This window comes from Periplaneta americana, chromosome 1 (assembly GCF_040183065.1).
Source record: "Periplaneta americana isolate PAMFEO1 chromosome 1, P.americana_PAMFEO1_priV1, whole genome shotgun sequence".
Lineage (NCBI taxonomy): Eukaryota > Metazoa > Arthropoda > Insecta > Blattodea > Blattidae > Periplaneta > Periplaneta americana.
This window is the reverse complement of record NC_091117.1, coordinates 28,183,950-28,204,494: the sequence shown is the minus strand read 5'-3', so window position 1 is coordinate 28,204,494 and position 20,545 is coordinate 28,183,950. Positions and strand designations below refer to the sequence as shown.

At 37.0% G+C, this 20,545-nt stretch overlaps 1 protein-coding gene across 3 annotated transcripts in view; it reads left to right on the top strand.

Moving 5' to 3' along the window:
* LOC138694291 (uncharacterized) overlaps positions 1-20,404 on the top strand; it is a 44,472-nt gene extending 24,068 nt beyond the window's left edge. For all 3 annotated transcript variants that reach the window (XM_069817832.1, XM_069817851.1, XM_069817842.1), the window contains 3 exons: positions 686-971; positions 9,811-9,999; positions 13,033-20,404. In XM_069817832.1, coding sequence (XP_069673933.1) covers positions 686-971; positions 9,811-9,999; positions 13,033-15,426 — 2,869 coding nt within the window. In that variant the 3' untranslated portion in view covers positions 15,427-20,404. The remainder of the gene's footprint in view (positions 1-685; positions 972-9,810; positions 10,000-13,032) is intronic.
* Positions 20,405-20,545: the final 141 nt, after the last annotated feature.

Below are 20,545 nucleotides of genomic sequence, written 5' to 3'. Positions count from 1 at the left end.
ATGCCTGCCATTAGAAAACAACAACATATTCAAGTGTTAAAAGTAGTGTACGAAAGATTCAACATGGACCAATATTTTAATTGTTCACTAAAAAAATAGCCCATAAGAACCCATTATATTTGAGGTGTCAGCAACACCCCCTTGCAACTCTTACTGTCGCGTACAAACTCTGGTGTGAATGCTTAAGTGTTAATTACGTTAAAATTTCAAATAACATTATAGTAACTTTAGTTTCATGAAAATTGGCAGCATCAAAGACAAACAATGCTATCAACATAACAGTTAGAAAATAACTGCCAATTTTACTACTTGTCAATACCGAAATTCGAAACAAAGTTGGCAAAAGAAAATTCTGATAACTAGAAAATCACTGTAATCCGCTAGCATATGCAGTAATAAGGGGAAAATTGTTAAGTTTGACCCTTAGGATATAAAGTAAGAAGATCCGGACTAATAGCGTTACCAGTACTTCATAACAGCAGAAGGACATACAGATGACAATGAAGGTCCCAATAGCTGTTGCACGTTTTTTTTTTATGGAGTTCTTCAACTTTGATGCCTTTCTGCAAGAAACCTACGATTCATTCCCTTTTGAGTATAGATATTTAATAAAATATTCATTTCACTGTTATTCTGAATCTCACTGTACATATAATATATAATAATAAAACTTCTTTGTTAACAGAAAGGCACTGAAATTGCGAGAAAATTGTTCACACATAAATATTCGATGTGCTAAAGGCTTTTACAAATTGCCAAAGCCTTACAACGATTTAGACAGAGCCAAAGAATGCTGTGAGAAAGCTTTGGAGACTGCACCAAATAATCCAATGGTTAACCATATTTGTGGACAGTTACTTGAGCGGTGTTATAAAGATTTTAAAAATGCTAAGCATTATTACAAGGCTGCTGGTGAACAAGGTGCATTTGGTGCATATATGGATTTGTACAGATTACAATATCATGATATGGTAGGTAATCATAGTATTATCACAGTCTAGTATATATAGTCACGAAGCTTGAGTTGTGAGGGTGCTAGGAACAATAGACTGCAGGTACTATTTTGCATTGACTGTAATGAGGCGATATTAGCGGTCCTAGTGATTAGCAACTATCTGTGGATGCATATTTACTACATACTTGAGCTTCGTGTCTGCATATACTAGACTGTGGTATTATTGCTTATACACTGTGAAGCTTCGATTATTATCTTCATCTTTGACTATTGTCATTTTTAATAACTGTTTTTTGCTATTTAATACTATTAAATTATATTATCGTAATGTACTGATACATTAATTTATATTACGGTACTATAAGTAGGATGGCTAAGTAGATAATAGTTTTCAATCTTATACATTTCATGTTAGTTTTGTTGCCTGCAGACATGTTGTTCAAAGTTTTAACCTTTTTTTTTTAGTAGGTTATTTTACGACCTTTATCAACATCTAGGTTATTTAGCGTCTGAATGAGATGAAGGTGACAATGCTGGTGAAATGAGTCCGGGTCCAACACCGAAAGTTACCCAGCATTTGCTCATATTGGGTTGAGGGAAAACCCCGGAAAGAAACCTCAGGTAACTTGCCCCAACCGGGAATCGAACCCGGGCCACCTGGTTTCGCGGCCAGACGCGCTAGCCATTACTCCACAGGTGTGGACAGTTTTAACCTAGAAGACATGTTTATATAACTTGTATTTTTTTACGTATATTAGAAAACACATATTTGAAATCTGTCCTATGTGGGGTGCCGTCCTGAAATAATTTATAACAGCTATAAATCAGCGAACTTAATTTAATTTACAAAAACTTCCCTCACTAGAGGACTGCCACATGGACAAAGTGATAGAGACAAGTTGAAAATTTATAACAACATTACAAAGTCCAATATAAAAATACAACAAGTATAGCTCTAACATAACAGGTTTCTCACGTATGACACAACTCGAGGTCTCTTGTGTTGCTGGGAAAGCATTAGCTTGGAAGGAAGGCAGCACTCACTGATTGTGCAGCTGGCGGCCTCCAATGTTTCGTAATAAGATTAGTCTTGCAGGCCCTTAGCTGTAAATAGCCTCGTTCAGTTTCGTTTGCTGTGATTGAGTACACATTTGTTCATTCTTATTGCGTGTAGTTTCGTTCACTATGTTATACACTAGGGAGGAACGAGTGCTTATTGTTTAAACTATGCAAGAACAGAGTCGTATGTGAAATGTCAGTTTGTTTTTATAAAGAAATTTCCTGGCGTATATGTTCCCAATAAATCGACGATATGCAGATTGCTATAATATTTTAAAGAGACTGTATCCATGTTAAACATAAAGAAAACTAGAAAACCAAGCGTTCTAACCGAGGAAAAATTAGACGAGATAGAAGCGACCTTAGGAAGAGATGCGAGAAAATCGTTGCCTCGTTTAGCTTTTCAGTGATTGTAATTTCAACAATTTCGGCAGCCGAAATTCGTCAGATGTTTAATAACGTGTTCAAAAGGTGCTAGGCTTCTCTAACAGTAGAGGGACGTCATTTGAGCACCTTCTGTAAATAAAGATAAGCTTAATCTAGTCACATTACTTCTTAGTTTACGTACAACTCAGGAGGGACAAGCCGGGCTGTGATGCAGCAACTGTGCTAGGCATATGCGGGAGACGTGCCGTGTGAGATATGGGCAGGCGATTGAGTCGTACGTGATAAACCCTGTATAAAAGAATCTACAAAAAGTAACAGAAATTGAAAGAGTATGATTTTTTCTTGCACGAAAATATTGCAATTTATAATTACTGCCAAAGAAATTATTTTTTAATATGGAAATAGACCCCTTAAGCGCAGCAATCACAATGTCTAATATGTGACTTCTGTAGTTCTTGTGAAGTCCAAAACTGCGCCAAAAATTTGGATACAGTTCCTCGTGTCACAACCATTAACCCAACAACATTTATACTGTCTAGCTTGTATTTGTTTTGTAATATATGATAGTAGGCTCATATATGTCCTCCTTTTCAGTGTCCACCTCCTCTGGCTGTCCTTTGTGAGATTCAAAGCGGACAGTAGGATCCAGTATTAATCTGTGTTTCTCAGTTGTTTCAAGTGATAGATTCTAAGGGCGGAATTCATAGTCGTCACTTATAAATGAGTGAACCCTTAAGTGGTTACTTATACTCATTTCTAATTCATAGTTGTCCCTCATTCACATAATGAGTGATTACTTAAATGAGCTGATCTGTACCCTTAAGTGACCACTCATTTTCAAAATGGATACTGAGAATGATTTTAAGGATTACAGTATTATATAGTAGGCCTAATAGGCTTAATTTATTTATTTAAGAAATTCACTACTACAGAACATGTGTTCCAGTTAGTAGGATATCTGACATGTAGAGCTGCTTTCGATTAGTTCAATGAGAGTCAGCTTTTGTTATGATGTCATGTCCGGCAGCTGTAAGTGAGCACTCATTACGTGAAAATAAGTGTTGTCTATGAATTCGGAATTGACTTAAGGGTTCCCTTATTATAAGCAAACACTTATTACTTAAGGGTTCACTCATTTTATAAGTGACGACTATGAATTCCACCCTTAAGTGACCACTCATTTTCAAAATGGATACTGAGAATGATTTTGAGGATTTTGTGGAGTTTGTTGAACGAAATGAGGAAAATATACGTGTCCCAAAAAGGTATATTAGAGACATGGAGAATCCTCTGGAAATGTATAGTGAATTGCAATTTAAGAAGCGATATCGTTTTCAGATCAATTCGAAGTTGTTGCTCTAGCCAAATTGATCGTTATTTATTTACTTACTTATTTACTTACTTATTTACTTAGTTACTTACTTACTTAGTTACTTACTTACTTACTTATTTATTTATTTATTTATATAACAGGGCAAAGCCCCAATTACAATAGACAGTACAGATATTTGTTAAAAAAACATAGAATTGCAATTAACATGAAAAGAAGAGATAAAGCAGATACAAGTGTAATTACAAATTAAAAATAAAAAAAAAAACAAGTAGATACTACCTAAATAAAAGACACAGATCTACATATAAATGAAAAATATTAAATAAAAATAAATTAAAAGGGGTTAAGTATAGATATCATAGCCAAAAATTAAAATGTAGCTATAATTGGCAAATTATAGAGTAAATATAACACTGTGGGAAAATATCAGAGATAGTATCAAAATTGCAGCTGAGCAGAGCATAGGTTATTATGAAACTAAGAAAAAGAAACCGTGGTTTGATGAAGATTGTTGCATGGTAGTAGAAAGAAGGAAACAGGCAAAATTGAAATTCTTACAGGATCCAGTTGAGGAGAAGAGAGATAATTATTTCAATGAAAGACGGGAAGCAAGTCGTACACTAAAAAGAGAGGTTACTTGAAGGAAAAACTGAATGAGGTAGAAACAAATAGTAAGAATAAAAACATTAGAGATTTATATAAGGGTATAAAGGAATTTAAGAACGGATATCAGCCAAGGGTAAACGTGATCAAGGATGAGAATGGTGATTTGCTTGCAGACTTTCCATCAATCCTAAACAGATGGAAAAACTATTTTGCGCAACTACTAAATGTACATAGGCCAAATAGAAATGATCGGGACGAAATTGAAATACAAACTGCTGAGCCATTTATACCCGAACCCACGCTTTCAGAAGTCGAAATTGCGATAGAAAATCTGAAAAAGTACAAGTCTCCAGGTATCGATCAAATTCCAGCAGAATTAATACAAGAGGGTGGGAGTGCATTATATAGCGAAATTTATAAACTTGTACTTGCTATTTGGGAAAAGGAAATTGTACCAGAACAATGGAAGGAGTCCATAATTGTACCTATTTTTAAAAAGGGGGACAAAACCAACTGTGGTAACTTTCGAGGAATATCACTTTTGTTGACGTCGTGCAAAATTTTGTCCAATATTCTTTTGAGAAGATTAACTCCGTACGTAGATGAAATTATTGGGGATCATCAGTGCGGTTTTCGGCGTAATAGATCGACTATTGATCAGATTTTTTGTATTCGACAGATAATGGAGAAAAAATGGGAGTATAAGGGTACAGTACATCAGTTATTCATAGATTTCAAAAAGGCTTATGATTCGGTTAAGAGGGAAGTATTATATGATATTCTTATTGAATTTGGTATTCCCAAGAAACTAGTTCGATTAATTAAAATGTGTCTCAGTGAAACATACAGCAGAGTCCGTATAGGTCAGTTTCTATCTGATGCTTTTCCAATTCACTGCGGGCTAAAGCAGGGGGATGCACTATCACCTTTACTTTTTAACTTCGCTCTAGAATATGCCATTAGGAAAGTTCAGGATAACAGGCAGGGTTTGGAATTGAACGGGTTACATCAGCTTCTTGTCTATGCGGATGACGTGAATATGTTAGGAGAAAATACACAAACGATTAGGGAAAACACGGAAATTTTACTTGAAGCAAGTAGAGCGATCGGTTTGGAAGTAAATCCTGAAAAGACAAAGTATATGATTATGTCTCGTGACCAGAATATTGTACGAAATGGAAATATAAAAATTGGAGATTTATCCTTCGAAGAGGTGGAAAAATTCAAATTTAGTTGGGAGACCGGAGGGAAAAAGACCTTTAGGGAGGCCGAGACGTAGATGGGAGGACAATATTAAAATGGATTTGAGGGAGGTGGGGTATGATGATAGAGACTGGATTAATCTTGCACAGGATAGGGACCGCTGGCGGGCTTATGTGAGGGCGGCAATGAACCTTCGGGTTCCTTAAAAGCCATTTGTAAGTAAGTATGTTAATAAATTCAATATACAGCATTATATAGTAGGCCTAATAGGCTTAATTTATTTATTTAAGAAATTCACTACTACAGAACATGTGTTCCAATTGGTAGGATATCTGATTATAACTATAACTAACACGCAACTAGAATTTAAAACATCATGAAACTATTGCTGTATATAACTTATTCAGTAAGTTACAATAATATTGATAACTCGTTGTTATAGCAACTCTACATGTAGAGCTGCTTTCGATTAGTTCAATGAGAGTCAGCTTTTGTTATGACGTCATGTCCGGCAGCTGTAAGTGAGCACTCATTACGTGAAAATAAGTGTTGTCTATGAATTCGGAATTCACTTAAGGGTTCCCTTATTATAAGCAAACACTTATTACTTAAGGGTTCACTCATTTTTTTAAGTGACGACTATGAATTCCACCCTAAGTAACGTAACAGTAGCCATTGCCAAATTAGGGCAAAATAAATACTCTTTTTTTTCTCTCTCTGAAAATTTTAACTTTCTGTAGATAAAATATACTCTCAGAAACTTTATTCTTTATTGCCAAAAATAATTTAAAAGACAAGAGGAACAATCAGAGTTGCCAGATTCTCTCAGCTGGAATTCAGGACAGGTGATACTGTGTTCCTCCCCTAACGTGATTACTATAGGGCAGATGTTGATGAAAAGTCATATTCTTATTTTGACATTAGGACGATGCCTATTAATATAGAAATTCTTGCTATGTTAATATCAACGTAAAAAAGTAATTTCTTATATTACATTTTTTGACGGTTTTGAACTAATAGATCATTTTTATATTTTTTTTCGGCATTTTTTTGGTCATTTTTAATACTTTGAAGAACTTTTAGATCATTTGGAATGCATTTTACTTTCTTCTTTACCGGTAGGTCTGTTAAATCATTTTCTAAGCAAATATATCAGTAGTAATTTGTACTGAATAAGTGAATAACAGTGAAGTTCGAGTTTTATAGTTTGGAACAGACTCTAAAGTCCATCCCTCATTCCACTGAAGGCTTCACTTCACACAATGGAAGTAATATAAAATGCTTGACAGGAGCTTAGTTTAAGTGAGGACTTTAACTGCTACTGTTTTTTTTGTCGGTACGAAGGTATCTTTAGAATTTATGTTTGGAAGGGGGGGAAATTTCACCATGTCCTGGACAGGATGTTGTGTCCTCAACATGGTTCGGAAGGGATGTCTAGTGTAGTAGACAGTATTTTTAACAGAAAGATTACAAGAATGCACTCTGCGCCCACAATTTGTTTTGTCATTCACACTCCCTCATCTGGAAGTTCAGGTAACAAAAGTGAAGCATGGAAGGAGGAGACGGAGAATGAAGGCACTGACATGGGCCACCAGATTGAAACACATTGTAAACCAGGGCCGGGCAGCAAGAGCGGATTCTACTCTCTCTCTCATGGGGAGCCATATGATTTCTCATCATCCCCTTTCTTCCCCGCCGAACACCGCGTAGCGTTTATTCCGTGACGGATGAATATTAAGTGTCCCCGTTTAGAGTCTGGATCCGCACTCGATACCCAGTCCTGTTGTAAACCCTCATTAAAATCTATAGTTTTCCTTTAAAACCTTCATATTGTTGCATGTTCTTTTCCTTTATCTTAGCCAAATTCCAGGAAGTTGCCTCCTCTTTCCGAGATTTGCAGGGCAGTCATTGAAACAAGGTGACTAATTTTTAAGAAGTTGTGGTGCGAGTACGGTGAATAATATTTAAATGTCATTTTTTTTTTAAATTTTATGTCATTTTTCCATTAGTTTAAGGGCATTTTAATGGTCATTTTAAGTAGATTTTTAGGTCATCAACCTCCGCCCCCTAGTGATTACACATATGAATTAATGAAATTTCCAATATAACTGATTTTATTTGTTTTATGCATTTAAATTAATACAAGGCCTAAACTTTTAATTTTGTTACATTTTTTCTAGATTATCAATATTTCAAAGAAAATTTCATAAAGTCTGGAAAAATAATGTCATATTACATCCTGTTCTATTCAGAAGAAATGCATGATACAATGTTTAAATCCTATCTATAATAAGTGAACTTCCAAAGAGATTAAAGAATACTTAATACCTAATACATAATATTGTATTATCGTTTCAAAACAACTGGACAAAAGGCGCCAGGTGGCATTGGACAGGGTCTTGAAAAAATGAAAAATGAATTTTAAAAACAATTGATAGAAATGAGCAAAAATTGTAATTTTTCAATTTGTTTGACATTCCGGGACAAATATAACTCTATCCAAGACACAGAACACGTCGTTAAAATTCAGGGTGTCTGGCAACCCTGGGGACAAATTGGGATAGGTCTTCCACGATGTTGAAAACGGCTACTGATACCTTCCTCATACTGGGTCAATGTCCACAATACAGTGTTGTTCAGAAATTATGAAAAGGTATGAATACCATTTCGCAATAAAATTACTGCTGGGAATTTGTCATGTAGGTAATATAAGAATCTAATCTAGGTTGGATTAAAAGTTATGGCAACACTGCTGTCACGTGACGATGGTGCGTTCGAGAGCTGCCAGCTGTGTGGACATGAACAAGGACTGTTAGATGAGTTAGTGCAGCCAGCAACGACAGTACTCTGTCAATCTACTGCAGTGTGTAGAACATTGACTTTCATAGGGTTAGTGCGAGTGCCCTAAGACCACGTTTACAAAACTAGAGCAACGTTCCTGGAACAAAATTGAAGTGACACGGGGTTGTAATGCACAAGAATGTTTTCAGGACTGCGAGAAATATATGCCGATGCATCGCACAGCGGCACGATGGGTTAAAGCATTCCGGAAAGGCAGGGGTGCCGTTCAGGACAACCTCCATACAGGACGACCCCGCTTGGAGGACAACACAGTTCAAGTCCTTGCTTCCCTGTTGGATGCTGATCGCCGATGGACTGCGCGTGAGTTAGCAGCAGAAGTCGGAGTATGTCACAACAGCAGAAGTCGGAGTATGTCACAAAACTGTGCTCCACATTCTGCAAGACATTCTGGGTTACCGCAAAATTATAGGGCGTTAGATACCCCATGAAATTTCCGAGGTTTGACAATGGCACCGCTATGCAGTCGCACAGGCCTTGTTGGACCGGTACCAAAGGAAAGATGACGACTTTCTTGGACGAATCACCACTATGGACGAAACCTAGGCTCGCTCAACCAAACTTTAAACGTCAATCAAATGAATGGAAGCATCCAGGTTCTTCTCGTCCAAAGAAAGTGCGTCCTACACAAAGTGCTGTGAAGGTGATGTTCATTGTGGCATATGACATTGATGGGGTAATACTGCACCACGCTGTACCTCCAAGGCAGATGGGAAACGCGGACTACTACTGCAGGTTCCTGCAGCACCACCTTCGTCCAGCCCTCAGGAAAAAACGACGACACTTTGTGGTACAGAATCCCATCATTCTTCATGATAATGCAAGGAGTCACACCGCTGCTGCTGTCAAGGACCTCTTGCGCCGCTGGCAATGGGAGATCCACCGTAGTCCACTGTACTCACCTGATATGAGTCCATGCGATTACGATCTTTTCACCAAAGTGAAAGAACCACTGCGAGGGACCTGGTACAATACCAGAGATGAACTTATCCGTGCTATAGGGCGGTCAATATGGAACATCAACAAAGATGGATGTGCTGATGGTGTACGACGCCTTCCAAACATTTCGCAAAAGGTAATAAATAAGGGGGGCGACTATACAGAAAGTACGTAAATGTTGTACCCCTGTGAATAAAGCCATGTCAGAAATATCGAACTGTTGCCATTACTTTTTATCCAGCCCTAGTATAAACCTATAATACATTTAATGTTTGTCGATATTAAATACTGGTTTTCATGAAAAGCAAAATACTGGTAATATTTAAAGTGATTATGTGTATAAATAGATACTTCATATGAACATCAGAATAATATTTTTGTGGTGATGATGATGATGATTTGTTATTTAAGTGTTTTTTGTCATTAGTATTTTAATTTGTGTGTACCGGTATGCATTTTTTTTTTTCAGAAGAAGAAATTTGATCCTATCCCCCATTTTATGAGTTTGTTGGAACGTTTTAAAGGTAAACCACGATTAGAAGAAACTGTGTGTCAGATGGGTGGATACTATTGTTTCATAAGGAATGACGTGCCTACAGCTTATAAGAAGTATTGGCGTCAGGTCATGGATGATAATCCAAATTCTGAAAGGCTGAAGGTAAGTAAACATTGCTTTAAAAAAAAAAAATACTGAATTGATACAAAATGTAACTTTAAAAGAATAAGTACAGGTTGATAAATTGCACTGTACTGCATTTTTTTCCCCCATTATAAGTGTTCTCTTTTAATTCCGTTCATTGTCATGCATTTCACTGCTGCAACCTATACCAAGATAGAGTCATTCATTAGTCTCACAATTAATGTAATGCTCGCTTAGGTAGTGGATCATTCCTTTTCATATTTATAATCACATCTTTCCTTTTTCCTTTCACCTTGTGACAGAGAAAACAAATGTACGCCTTTTTCAGTTCTCTGTAAACAGTTTGAGATACAACAGTACATATTTTTTTCGCATTTATATTACACTAGTGGCTTGTGCAGCAAATGCTGCAAACTAAGTTCATTAGACGTTCAAATAAACATTTTTCAAATTTATTTTCAATGAAGAATACCAGACATTCTGAAAGTTATTTGCTTCCATAATAATGAAAGATACTCTCTCTCGAGCCAATACTGAAGAGAACCACGCATATAAATATCTACACCACACCGCCATTAAATATATAAAAAAGACCCAACCCCACTTGATCAATAACTATAAAAATATTTGATTTTTAATAATATTATCTTACGTAAGTTTTATAGCATTCAGTAACATATACTATATATACTATATAGCCGCCACTCAGTAAAATATAGAAATCAAAATCTAATTTAAGTTGTTTTCTCTACATCTTCTTATATAACCCCCAAAACGTTTCACTTTCATATCATCAATATAGCATTAATATGTATAATTAATGAAAAATAGTCACATCATGGCATTAACTACAATAATATTTCATTTCTAATGGTAATAATGTCATCAAACCACCTCAAGTTTTGTAGTTTTTAATATCCAATACACAGCTGTACCCAGAAAATTACACACCACAGAATCGAACCTGTAAATTATTTTTGGTAAGTTAAGTTTTTAATAACCAGTTTAATTTGAGCTCTAAATATGTCAGCATTCTTGCAGATCATGACCTTCGTGTAATATTATTTACTGTAGTATGTGTTTTGTTTTATTCTGAAATGCAATTAGCTAGTTCTCAAAACTGACGACAGATGGATTTTGGAAAATAGGAAAATTATGTTGAAAAATTGACATTTCACTGAAAACTACTATTTTTCCGAAAAACTTCGAGATCCAAGCTTCAAAATGAGGGGTCATTTATTAAAATCCGTTCAGCCGTTTTCCCGTAATTTCCATTACCAGTTCAAATTATATATATAGATTTGTTCCCTATATGATTGTATACTTCATAGCACACACTGGAATGACAATGGTCGATTTATCGGTATTTGCCATGGCAAAGCATTGTGGTACTCTGGATATCCATGCACTCTGGTTCCCACATGGATTTTGCGTCATCAGTAACTATTGTGAAGTTTCTTTGTACAGTAAAATCCCTCATACCTAGCACCCAAATAACGGCAATACCAAAACAACGGCACTTTTGGCTAGGAAAGAAAAAATTGTCAGTCATGTGAAAGGGAAGAGTCGGACCAAGATGTGAGTGGTTTTCGTAGATCGCATAAGCCGCATATTGTGTTTACTTTTTACACTGTTCACGCACGAAAACATAGACAGAAAACCCCGTTATGTCTCTGGAGATGATCAGGTAGCATCGGTATCCCGACCTTGGACCTTGCAAACAATGCACAGAGATGATGGCTTTAAATTTACCACTTGAACTCGCTCGTTTCGAAGGAGTGTTGGACGAGTCTAAATAGGAAAGTATGAAATTCTCTGTTATGCTGTAGCGCATAAAAGTTTCATTAGAATGATAGATAGTACATATAAACAAGTAGACATTAGAGATATGTTAAAGAGGGTTCAAATCATCGAGTGCTACTTCATCATCTTCATAGTTGCGACGTTGGCTACATTGCTCTTCACGTCACATGGTCGCCTAAGGTTACGGAAAGTTTTCGTATTTTTTACGCTATTATGTATTACTCTATACAATAATTATGAACTGATGAATGTATATTACCGCATTCAGTACTAAAAATAAACAATGTAGGTAATTCAAAACTTTATTTTTATATTGAACAACAATGTAAATTTTATTATCTCAACAATAATTATCACTCTCTACAATTTAATTTCACTCCGTCAACAATGGGATTTGCTCTCCGACAGCAACACAGCGTTCGTTATTGCACTCCATAAACGACAATGACAATTTACTTGGACAACAGTGAACTGTTAATCTTAACTAATATTCACAAAGCACTATTTACAACACAGAACTGTCAGTTCTCAGTTCACAGCTCATTTGTCTTGGCTAGTTCCTCAGTCATTCGCGTTCACAGAATCTCGAACCCCAGACCTTCGGAGACGATCCGCTGAACTTCGAACTCAGGTCCTCCAACTGTGGTCCACTACACTCGAACTCCGGGCTTCAGGCTCCACAGTTACGGACACAACTCACGTCGCGCTCTGGTCTCGAAGCTGGCTTCACTGCTACACAAGACTATCTCTGGCTTGCTCTCCACTGACTTTAACAACACTGCCTTACTGACTGACTGACTCGAGTTCACTTGCGCGTTGTCTTTTATAACCAAACTATAGTTTCTGGAGAGTTCGCGAAAGATTCCACTCTCGAATCATCAGGATATCTCTCCTCTCTGCCGCAGTCGCTCTTTCCCCTTTCTCCCCACCATAGCACATGCCACAGGAAGCAGATGCGCGCGCAACCTCTGCGCCGGCCGACTTAGCCCTTCCTCAGTTGGTCGTGAGATCGAACCTCACGTGGCCGTCACAATATCTATACGAAAATAACTAAATTTCAACATGGAAAAAAATGTTTGTGCAGTACAATATGTCTTTACATAACCTATAAACGTATTTTCCAATTATCTGGCAAAATCAGTTATCCAGCACTGGCTTTGTCCCACAGTTGTCGGATAGGAGGAATTCTACTGTACCACCAAAGCCATTTGATATTTCTATTGCAGTAAAATATTTATTTCATTTCAGACTCACAAATGCATCTTCTTGCGGATGAGGACTCCTGTGAATATCTATGAATTGATATTTGACGAGGCAAGACTAATGTTGGGTGACGATAGTAAAACTCATTCAGCAGAAAATTATAAAATATTTCGAGAAATTATTTGTTATATTGATGAACGTTTCCCAGAAATGAAAGAGCAACCTCCACAACCTAGACGTCAAATGGCATGGGATGAAGCCAAGTATGTAAAAAAATACATCCGTGGGAAGCGAGGAAGAAGTACAGGAAGGAGAGGGCGCCGTGGTCAAGGAAAGGGTAGAGGCAAGAATAGGGGAAGAGGTAAGCGTGCTGAGACAGGAGATCGAAGTCGAAGTCGTGATCGTGGTCAGAAAGGAAACAGAAGAGGAGGCAGAGGTGACTACAGAGGAAATTCACGTGGAAGATTCAACAAGCTTTCAAGTCGAGATTCCAGCTTGGATAGCAGAGATGGACATCACAGTAAGGGAAGAAGTTTTGGAAGCTTTTGGCAACAAAGAGATTCAAGTAACGACGGCAGAAGTAGCCGGGACAAGAACTGGCGCAGTGGACCAAGAAATTTTGGACTAAATACTAATTCTTACAGCAGCTGTAGTAGCTTAGACAGCATATCTGGTAATAAGACTTACATAAACGTAAAATTTGACAGTGAAGGCTTTGAAACTGATAGTTCGAGTTGTTTAGAAAGTTTCTCAGCAGGGAGGAAAAGATTAGACAGTACTAGTAGCATAGGAAGTTTTACTGATGGCATAAAAAGAACAGATAGCTGTAGTAGTATAGATATGGGAAGCAAGAAAAGGACAGATAGTATGAGTAGCACTGGAAGCGGTACTTTTAAAAGCTGGAAGGAAGGGTGTCGTGGTGGGGGTGGAGACAAAAGTGAAAGAAATGTAGTGATGGACAATAACTGGCGGACAGGTGGAGCAAATAATGAAAGACAAATATTTGGTAGGAATTCAGGCTCGTGGACTGACACAAATAGACAGAGGAAATATGAAAGGCAGCGTAGTTATAGCCGAGAATCTGAAAGCAGGGACTTCAGCAGTCAGAGGAACTGGAGAACCCAAGATGAAGTCTTATTTAGACCATCTCGAGGAGAATATGGAAGTGATCACGAAAAGGGAGGAGGAAGGCATCGCAGTGGTAGCAGGGAACCCATGGACAGCGGCTTCAGCAGTCAGAGGAACAAGAGAATCCAAGATGAAGTCTTATTTAAACCATCTCGAGGAGAATATGGAAGTGATCACGGAAAAGGAGGAGGAAGGCATCGCAGTGGTAGCAGGGAACCCATGGACAGCGACTTCAGCAGTCAGAGGAACAGGAGGACCCAAGATGAAGTCTTATTTAAACCATCTCGAGGAGAACATGGAAGTGATCACGAAAAGGGAGGAGGAAGGCATCGCAGTGGTAGCAGGGAACCCATGGACAGCGACTTCAGCAGTCAGAGGAACAAGAGAACTCAAGATGAAGTCTTATTTAGACCATCTCGAGGAGAACATGGAAGTGATCACGAAAAGGGAGGTGAAAGGCATCGTAATGGTAGCAGGGAACCCATGGACAGCGCCTTCAGCAGTCAGAGGAACAGGAGATCCCAAGATGAAATCTCATTAAGACCATCTCGAGGAGAACATGGAAGTGATCACGAAAAGGGAGGTGAAAGGCATCGTAGTGGTAGCAGGGAACCCATGGACAGCGACTTCAGCAGTCAGAGGAACAAGAGAACTCTAGATGAAGTCTTATTTAGACCATCTCGAGGAGAACATGGAAGTGATCACGAAAAGGGAGGAGGAAGGCATCGCAGTGGTAGCAGGGAACCCATGGACAGCGACTTCAGCAGTCAGAAGAACAAGAGAACCCAAGATGAAATCTCATTAAGACCATCTCGAGGAGAACATGGAAGTGATCATGAAAAGGGAGGTGAAAGGCATCGTAGTGGTAGCAGGGAACCCATGGACAGTGACTTCAGCAGTCAGAAGAACAAGAGAACCCAAGATAAAATCTCATTAAGACCATCTCGAGGAGAACATGGAAGTGATCACGAAAAGGGAGGTGAAAGGCATCGTAGTGGTAGCAGGGAACCCATGGACAGCGACTTCAGCAGTCAGAGGAACAAGAGAACCCAAGATGAAATCTCATTAAGACCATCTCGAGGAGAACATGGAAGTGATCACGAAAAGGGAGGTGAAAGGCATCGCAGTGGTAGCAGGGAACCCATGGACGTTGTCTCCAAAACTCTGTCAATAAGCAGGAGAGTAGAAGATGTAGGTGATTTATTTTCCAGACAATATGAAAAAAAGGCTAGTTATAAATCCTTGAAACCCGGTTATAGAGTGGCAACAAGCAATTTTCAGATGTCATGGCGAAACAGCAACAAAAAATAATACGGTATTCCCTCGATTATTCACAGTAATGGACGGAAAGACAACCTCTGATATAATGCAGGACTGTAGTTAAAGGTATGTGGTACTGCATTCTGGTGAAACATTTCAGTTTTTATAATTTTTCAATTTTCTCACCAAAAAATCATTTGGTCTTTGAGAAATGTCCGTCCAAAGCTTCATTTCATTATTTCAATTGTAGGTGGCATAAATATTAATTCTTTTAAAAGGTCTTAAAACACGGGAATTTTACTGGAAGCAAGTAGAGAGATAGGTTTGGAAGTAAATCCCGAAAAGACAAAGTATATGATTATGTCTCGTGACGAGAATATTGTACGAAATGGAAATATAAAAATTGGAAATTTATCTTTTGAAGAGGTGAAGAAGTTCAAATATCTGGGAGCAACAGTAACAAATATAAATGATACTCGGGAAGAAATTAAACACAGAATAAATATGGGAAATGCCTCTTATTATTCGGTTGAGAAGCTTTTATCATCCAGTCTGCTGTCAAAAAATCTGAAAGTTAGAATTTATAAAACAGTTATATTACCGGTTGTTCTTTATGGTTGTGAAACTTGTACTCTCACTTTGAGAGAGGAACATAGGTTAAGGGTGTTTGAGAATAAGGTGCTTAGGAAAATTTTTGGGGCTAAGAGGGATGAAGTTACAGGAGAATGGAGAAAGTTACACAACACAGAACTGCACTCATTGTATTCTTCACCTAACATAATTAGGAACATTAAATCCAGACGTTTGAGAATGGCAGGGCATGTAACACATATGGGCGAATCCAGAAATGCATATATAGTGTTAGTTGGGAGGCCGGAGGGAAAAAGACCTTTAGGGAGGCCGAGACGTAGATGGGAAGATAATATTAAAATGGATTTGAGGGAAGTGGGATATGATGGTAGAGACTGCATTAATCTTGCTCAGGATAGGGACCAATGGCGGGCTTATGTGAGGCAATGAACCTCCGGGTTCCTTAAAAGTCAGTAAGTAAGTAAAGGGTCTTAAGCTAACCAACCAGATCGTCATTTTTCCAGATATTAAATAATTTTTTACATTTTTCAATATACGAAATCAGATTTCTCAAAAACTAAGTAAGATAATGCAATGACATTTTTAGCACGTATTTCAGAGACTATTCTATGGCAATGTTTATTATTTTATACCACTTGAAAAATACAGCCAGTATAATTTTTATGCATAATCTTAAGAAAAAAATTCCAAAAGATTCTTCAACAATATTTTTTATTAAAAAAAGAGAAGAAACATTCCATCACTCAATTATTCTACTAGTACAACACAAAGGTTTAGAATTAATACAGTACTTAATACAGTTGTACAGTCCCACGCCATGGCAGCATGGTCTGAGGCAGGAATGGGGACCTCATATTGTAAACAGAGCAGTCAGCATGAGTGCCTACATACAACAGTAACTGTAGTGGGAGAAGCGAAACTCTCAGAGAGGCTGTTCGCCATCCCTGGTCTAAGGCATTACAGATTGCGAGCCCTCATGGAAGAAGAAATTTTCTCATGAAATTTCGGCCAGTGTATGAGACCAGTGCTCACTCAGTATCGTGATGCACTTGGGGAGCTACAATAGGTAGCAAAATTAGGTTACGAAAGCCAGCTATAATGACTGGGGGTATCATCGTGCTAACCACTCTATACTTCCATTCTGGTTGGATGATCGTCCACCTCTGCTTTGGCATGTGGACGTGAGGCCAGCAACTGTCCGGCTGGTCAGTCGGTCTGGACTCTTACAGAACTATAGCACACGAATTTTATTATTAGAGAAAGTGTTACAAATATGAAATAGGGGTACAAATATGAGATAGTGTGATATATACGACCTGAGATGTGTCGTATTCTAGCGCAAGTCTTCCAAATTACTACGCACTGATACTCTCTTTCGCGGGAATGTGTTAGTTTGCAGTTAAAGGCAAAACTGTTGAAACATTTATCATTATTGCATTTTCGAGGAAAGCGAAAATTTTGACATTAAATTATTTTCTTGAACATACATTGTTGCTCCTCAATGTTAAAAATATTAATGATATATATTCTTAAAGAGAAATAATCTACATTTTTAGTAATGTATGCTTATTTGATTTCGTTCTTAAATTATTATATGTTTTGAGGTTATGACACGTCATTGTGTCACAAATGTGAAATACTAATATTATTAGTATTCCATCTATATACCCTGGTTTTCTATTTCGTTAATAGTGTTGGCACCTGTAGGATGAGGGAAAACTTCACCTTCCAACAAACTTAGAAAACAGTGAAATGAAAGGGCAATGCAAGAAAAAACAAGTGTGTGATCTGGATTCAGTATTACGGTTGGGAAAACACCTTCTAAAGAAGATGCTAAATGCTTGTTCAGTGCTCTTCTGAGTAGAGGCCATTTTGACTTCGCAGTTTTGTTTAACTTGTATCTTGTTAATAGTATTCCATATTTGTACCTCCATTTTTATAAAAGAAATATGTTAGATTTTGAGGAAATTATTTTTTTTCAAACATTTTATAACATTGTATGAACTTCTAAGTCGAGTGTACCATTCACAGGGCCATTCAACAATAAACAGGACGATACTTTACGTTTAGTATTCAAAACATGTAGCTTCCAAAATGAAAAAAACAAAATGGTATTCCATATTTGTAACACTTCCTCTATTATTATTTATTATTATTATTATTATTATTATTATTATTATTATTATTATTATTTATTGTATAAAACTACAAACCAAGTATTTACTTGGGCTTGATAACAGCACTCTTTCTAGGTACAAGGACAATGAACCAAACACATACACTATTAAGGGGACTTATTGGATTTTGGTCAATTTTGATAGTTTTCTTAATTTTTTTAATGTGGTGCCAAAAAATTGTCCGTTTCTTGAGGAATAGTACAGTGAAGGATTTCACCACAATATCTTCATTCTAAGTTAGAAATTCAGTTTATCCCATATAAGTGGTTACTATATTCTGAATGCATATTGTAAACTTTAAAGTGATTTTACTGCAAATCAGAGTTTCTACACTTTAACTTATTAGAAATAAGATGTCTTCTGAATGGCCTACCTAGAGTAATGAAACTTTGCATGGATATTCACAACAGATCTGTGCATGTAATGATATATTAATGTGAAATTATTATCATAATGTTGTCAGTGTTATTATTATTGTTTTTGTTATCAAGTTGGTTATTTAACGACGCTGTATCAACTACTCGGTTATTTAGCGTCAATGGGATTGGTGATAGGCCGAGGATTCGCCATAGATTATTTGACATTCGCCTTATAGTTGGGAAAAAGTCTCGGAAAAAACCCAACCAGGTTCTCAGCCCAAGTGGGAATCGAACTCACGCCCAAGCCCAACTCTGGATCGGCAGACAAGCGCCTCAAAAATTATTACGTACCATCAACAAAACACAAAATGTGCTCGATTTATGATTGCGTGCCATCAACTACAGATTAAAATTGTACAAAACCGAAGAGAGGGTTAAAGAGAGAAGTAGAAAACAATTAATATGTTGTTTAAATTGTTCTTTATTTCCTTCTAAAATTGAACTTTTAGTTAATTTCATTGTATATGACTGAAATAAAGCAGCCTAATATAATTCTGTCAAGTAAAGAGATAGGTTTGGAAGTAAATCCCGAAAAGACAAAGTATATGATTATGTCTCGTGACGAGAATATTCTACGAAATGGAAATACAATAATTGGAAACTTATCTTTTGAAGAGGTGGAGAAGTTCAAATATCTTGGAGCAACAATAACAAATATAAATGATACTCGGGAGGAAATTGAACACAGAATAAATATGGGAAATGCCTGTTATTATTCAGTTGAGAAGCTTTTATCATCCAGGCTGTTGTCAAAAAATCTGAAAGTTAGAATTTATAAAACAGTTATATTACCGGTTGTTCTGTATGGCTGTGAAACTTGGACTCTCACTTTGAGAGAGGAACATAGGTTAAGGGTGTTTGAGAATAAGGTGTTTAGGAAAATATTTGGGGCTAAGAGGAATGAAGTTACAGGAGAATGAAGAAAGTTACGCAACACAGAACTGCACGCATTGTATCCTTCACCTGACATAATTAGGAACATTAAATCCAGACGTTTGAGATGGGCAGGGCATGTAGCATGTATGAGCGAATCCAGAAATGCATATAGAGTGTTAGTTGGGAGGCCGGAGGGAAAAAGACCTTTAGGGAGGCCAAGACGTAGATGGGAAGATAATATTAAAATGGATTTGAGGGAGGGATATGACGATAGAGAATGGATTAATCTAGCTCAGGATAGGGACCAATGGCAGGCTTATGTGAGGGTGGCAATGAACCTCCGGGTTCCTTAAAAGCCAGTAAGTAAGTAAGTAAGTAAGTAAGTAAGTAAGTAAATATAATTCTATAAACAATATATTCATCTTACAATGGATCACAAACATTGTGCACTAAGAAATACGGACTAAAAATATATAAAATGGACAAAAATGTATAAGAATAAATGGACTAAATTGTTATGGACATAAAATTACTGTGGACTAAAATTTCAACCGGACGAAAATTTCTGGTGGACGTAAACACTGTGGACGAAATGTCATTGGTCAATCAGTCTGGGAATCCTTCAGAATAATGAGATTTGTCAGTTGCAGAGTCATCACTGCTGCCAACGCTAAATTTATAATGATTTTTTCCACCAGCCCATTTCTTCTTCAATAGTCTTAAGCTATCTTTAGCATGAAATGTTTGTGCTGAATGTGAAATGAATCTCAAGTGTTACTAAAATTTTAATATCTGATGTCAGTTGCTTAGCAACGACAATGAGTTCAGTAACACTATTCTGACGTCACTTGCTCAGCAACGGATTATACAGTTGAAATACAGTAATTCCATTGTAAATACAGATATATGGTATGTATTCAAGAAAGAAATAAAGGAAAAATAATCATTACTGATACAACACATAAATTGCATTACATTTTATTTGATTCTCAATCAAATTTACAATCCTTATAATAATAACTAATTCCTTAAAAATCCAAATATTACAGTAATACTCAACTGAGAACATAAACATTGTACTCAGGAATTATGTCACTTGTTTCATAT